Below are 9,701 nucleotides of genomic sequence, written 5' to 3'. Positions count from 1 at the left end.
GGTTTATAAACTTGCGGGTTCGGACTAACCCCAAGCTTACCCTCGGGCGTGATTGTGCAGATTGCCCCCACCCTTCCTCGGGCAGCTCCAACCGGCCGGGTCTGTTTCCTAGTTCCTCCAAAGGCCGATGAACTCTGACCTCCCGATCCCCGCCAGCCCCAGCCCCGCGCATTTCTTAAGCCACTAGAAGTTTATTGGGCGTGGCGTAGGCCAAAGTGAAAGGGAAGGCAAACACCCGCCTGCCCCGAGGCCAAATTCCGGCCCCGCGTTAGAGCCTTCAGGAGTTGGGAACTTCAGGAGTTAGGGACCCGCTCTGCAGCAAAGCCGGGAGGCTCCGCGGCTCCCACCTCACCTGGGTGGGCGGGCAGCCTGCTCAGCTAGGCCCGCCCCGCTCCGCCCCCTCCACAGGTCCCAGCCCAGGTCTGGGACCAACTTTAACACTGTCCCAGCCAAGAGGACCAGCCGCCCGGGGAGCGTTTCAGCGCCCTCCTAGCACCGGAGCTCAAAGGTCGGCTCCCAGGAGCAAGCGAGCGAAAAAGGCAGGTCACTCGTTGGGCCCAACGAAGGAGCCCCCATTGCGAGGCTACCTGCCCCGGGATTGGGCGGGGGTGTGGTGGGGATGGGGGGAGTTAGAATGGAGGGGAACAAGCAGCACTAGGGCTTCCTCTTCTCGGACTGACGCCAGGACTGGAGTTGAACAGTTAAAACACGTGGGCTCCGGGCAGCCCAACTGGGGCTGAGAGGAGGGGAAGGGCAGGGCGGAAGTGGGGAGACTGGAGGGAAGGGGGCCAGAAGGCGGGGCCTGGCCCAGAGAGTAGCCTGTATGTCCCTCTCGGCTCCCCGTACAGGAAGCCGGGGCCAGAGAGGAGGGAGCCACCTCGAAATGGCGGCCGCGGGGGTGAGTCTCGTCCCTTCTTTTGACTTAGTTGGCAGGGCGAGGTCCGAGAGCCAGGGCCCCTGAGCTCGAGGCCCTCCAGGCGAGGCGTCTGGAAACTTGAATGGCCGGTCTGGGAGGGTGGGGGTGGGGAGCCGCTCCCTGGCGTTGACCTCTCTCCATTCTCCTTGAAGTCGGACGGAGCACCTCTCCGTCCCCCCCCCCCCCCCCACCTTCCTCAGAGCTGAGGCGTTCCGAGACTGGAGGGCATGGTTAGCCGTGAGGAGAGAAGTTGGGCAAAGAATTGTTTGTCGTCTCGCGGAGCTTGGCTTTGGGGAAGGAGCGAAAGGGAGACTTTTGGAAGCGTGAACTGAACCAGCCTGTTCCCGCCGCGCTTTGGGGGAGAGGGTCACCTCACACCCGGCGAATACATAAGGGGGAGGGAATTTGGGGGAAGACATCCTGGAGGGAGACTTCGCCGTTCGCCCATTAGCACCATGGAGATTTTTTTGGAGAACTTTCTGGCTAGGAAGCCGTTTGCTTCCCTGAACCGCTCCATAACCTGGGGAGCTTACATCGAGCTCATATTGTCTCCCGTTTTAGAGATAAGGAAAATGGAGGCAGAGATTGGGCCCTAGCCAAAGTGACACAGGTAGTATGTGACCCAAACCGAGTTACACACGGGTTATGTGCCTGCACAGCCAGGTCTCTATACTCTGGCTCACTGCCTCTTGCTGTGGACCTATCCCTCACCACACACTTTTAACATCTGCGTTAATGGGGGCTCCCCACAGCACACCTCAGAGAATATTCCCTTCTCTGTGTATAAACTGGCCGCCCAAGTCATTGGGTAGTTTCCCTCAAAGCAAAAGCCTGGATTGGTTTGGGGACAAATAAAAGCCTGGTAAGTTTGGGTAACACTTTTAAGGGGCAGCCTTCCTACTCCCTCTCTCTTCTTTTCTCCCCTCCCTTTCCTTTCTCTATAAACAGCCAAATTCCCATAATCCAAGTCTGGTCCCCTTTAAAAAAAAAATTCTGTCTAAAATAGCCTTTCACTTGAAACCCAAATGAAAGCCAGATATTGGATACTCTTGGATTTTCTTCAGTACATCTGAATTCAGTTACTTTGTTCAACAAGGTTTTGCATAGCACTGTTAAATTAACCCTCACTAATTCTAGTGTAATCGAGGCAACCATGTTTTAAAACCGTTCAATGCTAACCTCTAGAGGGCTGAATCTTGTAAACTTTGCTGAATGTTGTTTTGCTCCATAAAGTAATGCCGGTGTGAATATTTCACAGTGTATTTTACTCTGGCCTCTGCAAGGCAGTCTTTGTAGACCAAACTGTTGTTAGGTGTATTTGTGGATGTGGCTAAATATTGGAAAATTATATGTAAGGTTTCAAAAATGTGTTTTGTCAAACATTCTACTGGTCTTCAAAATGTCTGTCCTATCTGTACTTGTATATGGTGGTCCTTTACAATGATGTGTTAAAGTTTACATGAATTTCTTGCATTTCAGAATCATGAAAGTGTTCTCTGTTCACTCTGTTAGTGAATCTTTGAAATCAGCCATGTGATTGTTGACTGTGTTGGGGATTCTAGTGTTGCTGTGAAAAAGATACTGTATTAAAGTATTGTCATTTAAATTGGGATTTGACTCTTAATGCTTAAAATCCTTACACAAGTTGTACTTTGGGGCAAATGATCAAAGTTTGCTGAGACACTTGCTAAAACTAAAAGACAATTTATTGTATTACTCTTGGTCTCCGAGGGGACTTTGGCTTTAGGAATTAGGGCTAAGCAAGGTGTCTTTGAATTAGTTATTTATTTCTATAGCACTTCAAGGTTTAGAAAGTAAAAACAACCTGTGAGGTAGGCAGGACAAGTCTTGATATTCCCATTTTACAGATGTGAAATGACTTGCTCAGGCTCACATAACTTACTTAGTGTCAGAATTGAGATAAGAAGCCAGTTCTTCAGTCCTCCAAGTTGCTTTCCTGTGCTTGCTACACACCTTGCCTTATTCTCTCATCCTTCCCTGGGGCAGAGCTGAGATCTTATCATTTGCTTAGCTGGAATTGCCACGCCTCAGTTTCCCTTCCTGATGCCCAGTATTTGATTTATAAGTGGGATAAAGTATTTCAAGAAACACAGTTTTCAAAAGAAAATTAGTTAGATAATCTTAAATAGGCAGCAATGAAAGCAAACCTTAAGTGCTTTTTGGTGACAGTGGGATCAAAAGAATATAGTGGCTTTCTCCCTAACACTTTTTCATCTTTATGGATAAGGAGAAAAGTATAATACACAAAAGGCAAATGAGGCCAGCCATAGCTTCCCTAATTCAATTTAGCAAGTATTTTTTGAGAGGCGATTAGTAAGTATTTTATTAAGCCTCTGATGTCTGCAAGGAGATCATGTGCAAGATGCTTTGGACCCAAAGGTGAATAAGATAGGTCCTGTCTTCAGAGGTCAGCGGAGCAGAGGGAAGAAGCTTCCAGAATTCCAAAAAGGAAGGCAATGATACAGAACAATTCCATATGTACAAGTTGTCTGCAAAACCTGCAGAGAGGGTAATAAAGAGGCTAACTTCCAGAATACCATGGGATAGAAGGAAAAGATTTGAAAACTTTCTCTTTCCTTGTTGCCACCTTTGCAGTGTTCCACCCTAGTCATCCCGATCTATATCTGATCACTGCTTCCAGAGGAGAAAGTGAGACTTTGCATACCTCACCTCCCTTTAATCCAATGCATTTGCCTGTCATGGCATCACCTACCTGATGTCATGGTCCTCTTCCAGAAGGAAGAGCAAACAGCCATGATGTAAATTATAGTGAAATATACCCGGCCAAGATATGGGCAGAATCCCCTGAGAGTTCAGAGCAGGGGGAGAGATGAAGTCTTCATTAAGGAAGCAATTTCTAGACTGCCTATCAAAGGCTGGTTGAACAATTCACCTGACTTGAGCTAGAGGAGGTGGCGCTGCAGTTCCAGGTTTAAGGTCCAAAAAAAGGGAGAGAAAAGCCCAGAAAGCAGTATGTTCTAGTGTATTAGAAATAATGGGAGGTGAGGCTAATTGGAACTAGACTGGGAAGGGTTCCTAATTTCTGCCTGAGGAATTTGGCCTTTATTTGTTACCCATCTGGGGGCACTGACCTCACAGCTGTGGTTTACAAATCTAACTTTGATGTGTATATGAGATCGACGTGGGAAGGAGTAAAATTGTCTGGATGAAACCCAGTGGGTACCTGAACTAAGGTGAGGAGAGGAGGAGGTGGCCAGATTGCAAATGAGGGAATAGATGAGACTTGACCAGATTTATCAGTCAGATTAGGAGGATGAAAGGACAGGGAGGAAATCAGAGGTGGAGTCAGTGGAGGTATGAAGTAAAGAGCATCAGGGGCTTTGGGAGGAAAGATTTTGGTTTTGAGTTTGAATGTCTCCTCCCTCCCTCCCTGCCTCTGGACAAGCCACTGAACATTTAGCCTCAGTTCTCTCATTTGTAAAATGAGGATGATTTTAACACCTACTTCACTGGATTGTTGTACCGAACAAATGAGATAAATATGTAAAGGATTTTGCGAACCTTCAAGTGCTATATAAATGTTTATCTCTTGTTATTAATAATTCTTTAATAGAAATAATCATTGAATTGTATGAGTAAGCATAAGTAGGCCTAGCAATGTACTGGGTTAAATTGTTGCCAAATGTGATATTGAAAATTGTGTTCAAATCAAAAGGTTTTCCCAGCACCACTCTGACTGGGCCTGTAAGCACGATTGCGGATGAAGTTAAGTCAGCAGGGAGGCTGGCTACCCGAAGAGTGGACACATTTCTGAACCGCTTCCTTGCTTGACCCTCAAAATGTTATAAAGTGATAACTGTTAAAACTACACAAGAGGAAAAGTGGCTTGGGGGTGCTGGGGGTTGAGTCAAACTTCTTTTCCTTTAGGGGTCCCTGGAATGTAATGGAAGCAAACAGGCAACATTACCACTGAGCCTGCTCATCCTTCCGTTCATGGAGATCCATAGACAAAAGAGAAACCAAGTCTTTGTCTTCCAGAAACTCATACACTTATAGGGGGAGGGGAGAGGCAGTAGTCATTGATTTTAATAGTTACCTAGTAATTTGAGGTCTGGGGGGAACTATCAACTAAAGAAATCAAGCAGTTTCCTTAAAATGAGTTGGAAGTGAGAAGGGAGAGGCCTGGGGCGTCAGGGTTCCGGGAGGGAGGGAGGTGGCAGGACATGTAGGTCCCTTAGCACTAAAGACTCTTAAAGACTTAGCACTCAAGAAGCTTGGGTCTGTGGTTTCACCTCTGTCATGAATGTCTCCCACTTCGGGCACTGGGACCCTGACTGGGTCTGAGACCCGGGATCCTGGAAAAGGCAGAGAATTCTTTCAGACTGTGAGAGTGGATGGAGGTACCACCAAAAACGCCAGCGTTTCTCCTCCACCCCCACTCTTTCATCCTCTAGGTTGTTGGGAGATGAGCTCCCTGGTGACTTTGTACTTCATGTACCTGGTGAGCCGGGCCCATGTCTCCAAGACCCTGGACACCAGAAGTTGTCTTTGGCTTCTGAGAAATTTAGAAGAATTTGCCAACGGGAATATAAAACTTCAAGGAAGCACTTACCTAGTACCAAATAAAGACTTTTAGTTTTGTTTTTATTGGTTCTAAATGTAACACCAACCATTAACACGAGAATAGCTTTGCTGGGAGGAGTATTTGAACCTCTGAATTGGAAAGGAATTTGAAAGGTTACATGTTCCAGCCTCTTGGTAGACTTTTAAGTGTTTCAATCACACATGCTTCCTAACTTTATTTTCTGAATAAATGTGAAAAACAGGTTTTAAAATAATAATAAAGAAAATTAAACGTGAATAAAACCAGAATCATAAGCACCAATACGATCTGCCAGGGCATTTATAAAGTGCTACACACACAGCACTGAGGCTACAGAGACAGAAATGAAGAAATCCCTGCACGGGACGGGTTACCTTCTGTGAGCAAACTATACATACAATGATATACAAAATATATATGCATTTCAGGGGGGAGGAGACTGACAAAGGGGTGGGGGTGGGGGGACCAGCAAAGGTAATTTTTAGAAGATGGCCATTGAGCCGACCCTTTAAGGGGTCATGGCGGTCCAGGAGGTGAGAAGAAGCAGGAGGAGCACTGAACTTGGGGGATAGCCTACAAGTTGGTGGAGGCCTCAGAGGCAATCCAGGTCAATCCATGCTAACAAAGCAAAGAAGCCTCTCCACAACCTAATCGACCGAACCCCTATAAGGGGTAACACACCATGTGCCAGAGCAATCCAGTCCACTTTTAGATAACTCTTATGGTTTGCAGATTTTCCATTCGGGAAACTTCAGTTTTCTCACTGTACCCTCCATCCTTTGGTCCCCATTTGTGTCTTCCAAGGCCAAGCAGAACAAGTGACAGCTCTTCAAATGATTAAACCTAGCTGACATTTCTGGTTTCTTCCTCTCCCACCCCAACTTCTATAGGCACACATTCACAATTCCTTTAACCTAAATTGAGATTTGGAGGGATTGTAACAAATGTACTCTCAGTGGGTTTCTTTTGTGGTAAATCCAGTGGCCATAGCAGACAATGAAAACCTGCCCAGCAGAAAACAGATATACTTGGAGCCAAAATTACTGGGATAGAACTTTGTGGCAGCCCATGAACCCGACTCTGTGAGGAGGCATTCTTGGGATCAGAATGGGGGAATCAGAATGGGGGAGCTGGTGGTTGGGTGGGTGTTTGAGCTGATGGCTTTTGTAAAATGAAGGAGGGTGGGGGAAGTGGTGGAGATTGGAAATTCAAGGTCAATGATGAACAGGAGTTCATGGTGCGCTTTTAACAAAAAGTTGAGTTGTTTGGTTTTTTTAAAAAAGAAATAGTACATGTGCATGTACACACAAACACATGAAGGGCAGTGTGTTATAGTGGATAGAGAGCTAGCTAGTCTTGAAGCCAAGAATACCTGGGTTCAAATGCTTCCTCTGACTCTGGCTATATGACTCCTGGCCAAATCAAATAACCCTTCAATATTTTATAAGCCAGTGGCTCTAACTTTTTGATCTCAGGAAGCCTTTTGCATTCCAAAAAATTATTGAAAATTCCAGAGCTTTTGTTTAAGTAGGTAATATTTAAAGCTATTTTGTAGTAGAGATTAAAACTGATACATTTTTAAAGTATTAATTCATTTAAAAGAATAAACCCATCCCATGTTAATATAAATAAGATTTTTATGTACTATTTCAAATCTCTTTAATGTCTAGCTTAATAAAATTGTAATGATAGCTAGCTAAATAACATTTTAAGATCTTGCAGAGTGCTTTACAAATGTCTCATTTGACCCTCACAACAACTCCAGAGGTAGTTGCTATTATTCCATTTTACAGATGAGGACTTTGAGGCAGACACGTTAGGTGACTTGCCCATTGTTACATAACTAGAAAGTGTCTGAGGTTAAATTTGAACTCAGGTCATCTTCTTTCCATGCCATCAGTTTCCCTACTACTACACCATCTAGCAATGTGACATGTTTTAGTTGAAATATATGAAGAAAATCTGGCTCCAAATAGATATGTTGTTGAAAACAAGAAGATTATTTTAGTAGTCAATAAACACTTTAAGCTCTTACTATGGGCCAGGCACTGTGCTAAGTACTGGGGATACAAAGAAAGGTCCCTGTCCTGGAAGGGCTTGCTAATCCAATGAGGGAATCAGTAGGCAAACAAATAAGTACAAGAAACAATATCCAAGATAAAGTGGAATTCATTAACAGAAGAAAAATCATTAGAAATAAGGGGGATCAAGAAAGTCTTCCTGTGAAAACGATATTAGCTGGGGACTTGAAGGAAGCTGGGAGGCACAGATGTGGAGGGACAGCCCCTTGCTGAGAGATGGAGTGTGTCCTGTGTGAAATTGCTTGGAGGCCATTGTTCCTTTATCAAACAAAGGGAAGGGGGTGGGTAGAAGTGGAATCTGTAAAGTGTAATAAGACTGGGAAGGACAGCAGAGATTTGGTGGGTTATAAAGGGCCTTGAATGCCAGAGGAGTTTGTATTTGATCCTAAGGGTGATAGAAAGCCACTATAGTTTATTGAGATTGGAGGTGACATGGTCAGATGGGTACTTTAAGACGATCACTTCAATGGCTGAATGAAGGGTGAACTGGAGCAGAGGGAGAGGGGTCAGAAAGACCAACCAGCAGACTTTTATAGTAGTCCAGTTCCAGTCAGGGTTCTTGAGGGCACATGATATTTTATTAGTATTGCCAAGATAGTTTTGACTTCAGTAGACTCTTCTGTCAAGGACCCCCAGGGACTGTACTGGACAAACTTATTGAGAGGCAACTCTCTTAGACTCAGAATGGCAGAGGAGGTGCTGGTCTGCATTGCTTGAGGGTATTTACTCAAATGGGACTTCTCCTGTACAAACAAAATCAGAATTCTAGTTCAATACTAATTTTTTTTTCATCAAAACTCATATAGATCATATAGCATATGCCTATGTGAGAGGCGGACAAGAACTTGGGTGGTATAACACAAGAGATTTATCCACTTAAATTTTTCTTCCTCTACATTTAATAAATAGGATATTCTTCAGTAATTTTGAGTTCATAACTTCCCACATTTTTTTCCACCTCAACAACTCTTTAATTTGAAGAGACTTCATTCAGCATTCATAATGATGAATCTCCCTCAAGTGTCCTAACTTGCTAGTTCTTCAATACAAAGTTTTCAGTCCTCTTGACCTTTTTGTTCCCTCTCTTTCAGCTAGGTACTGAGATTATCGTACTCCTGATCTTACCGTTACCCACAAATACTCACTTCTGTGCTCATAAAACTCAAAATTCCATTATCTGATTATAATATTTAACCATTCCATCTTTCCCCATGCCTTACAACTACTAACCCTATTCTTCATCCTTGCATGACTTTAAGTCTTCCAACCCTCAGGACTTTCCCATTCCAGCCCTCCTACTCTGGCTACACTATTCTCCATTCCCAAACTTGAGTTCCTCCTTAGTAAAACAGTTTAAATCTCCACTACCCCTTTAAATCCCTTTGCTCACCCCATTCCCTACCCCCTGTCTCCTTGTCCTATCATCATTTACAGCTTGGAATGCTTCTAAGCATCTGCTTCCTTTGCTCTTCTTCATGTGCTGTTGAACGGAGCTATAGGAAATCATGAAATTCTGCTGATTAGATGTGCTATGACTTCTGTTATGTGATCTCAGTTAGATACTCACTGCATCAAAGCCATCGTTCTACTCTCTGATTCTTTATATTCTACTCCATAATTGGTCTGTAGTGTTATCTTCTCAAGCCTCCCCCAGCACCCCTCACTCTTAGGGAATAATCAAGGCCATTCACTAATGGTTCCCTTTTCTCCACTTCTCATTTCTTAAGCTCCATCCCCTACTATGTCCTTTATTCCAGTCTCTGATGAGGAGGCGGCCCTTCTCCTGGCCAACTCCAGCTCATCCTCTGCATACATCTTTTATCCCCTCTCATTTGGCCCCTTCTCTTCATTCCCACAAATCCCACCAACTGTAGACCGCCCCCATCTCTCACCTGGACTGTTGAAGTAGCTTCCTCATTGGTCCTTCTGTGTCAAGACTGCCTGTGCCAATCCATGGGCTTCCAGTCAGTTTCCCAAATTACTTTGCTGAAGCCAAGATCTGATTGTTACCCCTCTCCTCAGTAAATTCCAGAGGCTTCCTCTTGCCTTGAGGATCAGGTAGAAAGTTTTCAGATATTTAACACTCTACAACCTGGTTCCTTCTGACCTCCCTGGAAAT

The 9,701-nt window shown here is 44.7% G+C and overlaps 1 protein-coding gene across 9 annotated transcripts in view; it reads left to right on the top strand.

Moving 5' to 3' along the window:
- The first annotated feature begins 261 nt into the window (after window positions 1-261).
- APOOL (apolipoprotein O like) overlaps window positions 262-9,701 on the top strand; it is a 76,155-nt gene continuing 66,715 nt past the window's right edge. Inside the window, exon 1 of one of the 9 annotated variants that reach the window (XM_074277404.1) lies at window positions 262-539. Coding sequence is in view for 2 of the 9 variants with exons in the window: in XM_074277401.1 (XP_074133502.1) it covers window positions 824-898 (75 nt within the window). In the remaining 7 variants the exon portion in view is untranslated. Of the gene's footprint in view, window positions 540-768; window positions 899-9,701 lie in introns of those variants that run through there. The other 8 variants (XM_074277401.1, XM_074277400.1, XM_074277403.1 and 5 more) reach the window with 8 other exon arrangements.

Source organism: Sminthopsis crassicaudata, chromosome X (assembly GCF_048593235.1).
Source record: "Sminthopsis crassicaudata isolate SCR6 chromosome X, ASM4859323v1, whole genome shotgun sequence".
Lineage (NCBI taxonomy): Eukaryota > Metazoa > Chordata > Mammalia > Dasyuromorphia > Dasyuridae > Sminthopsis > Sminthopsis crassicaudata.
The sequence above is the reverse complement of the archived record's forward strand: the minus strand, read 5'-3'. Positions and strand labels throughout refer to the sequence as shown.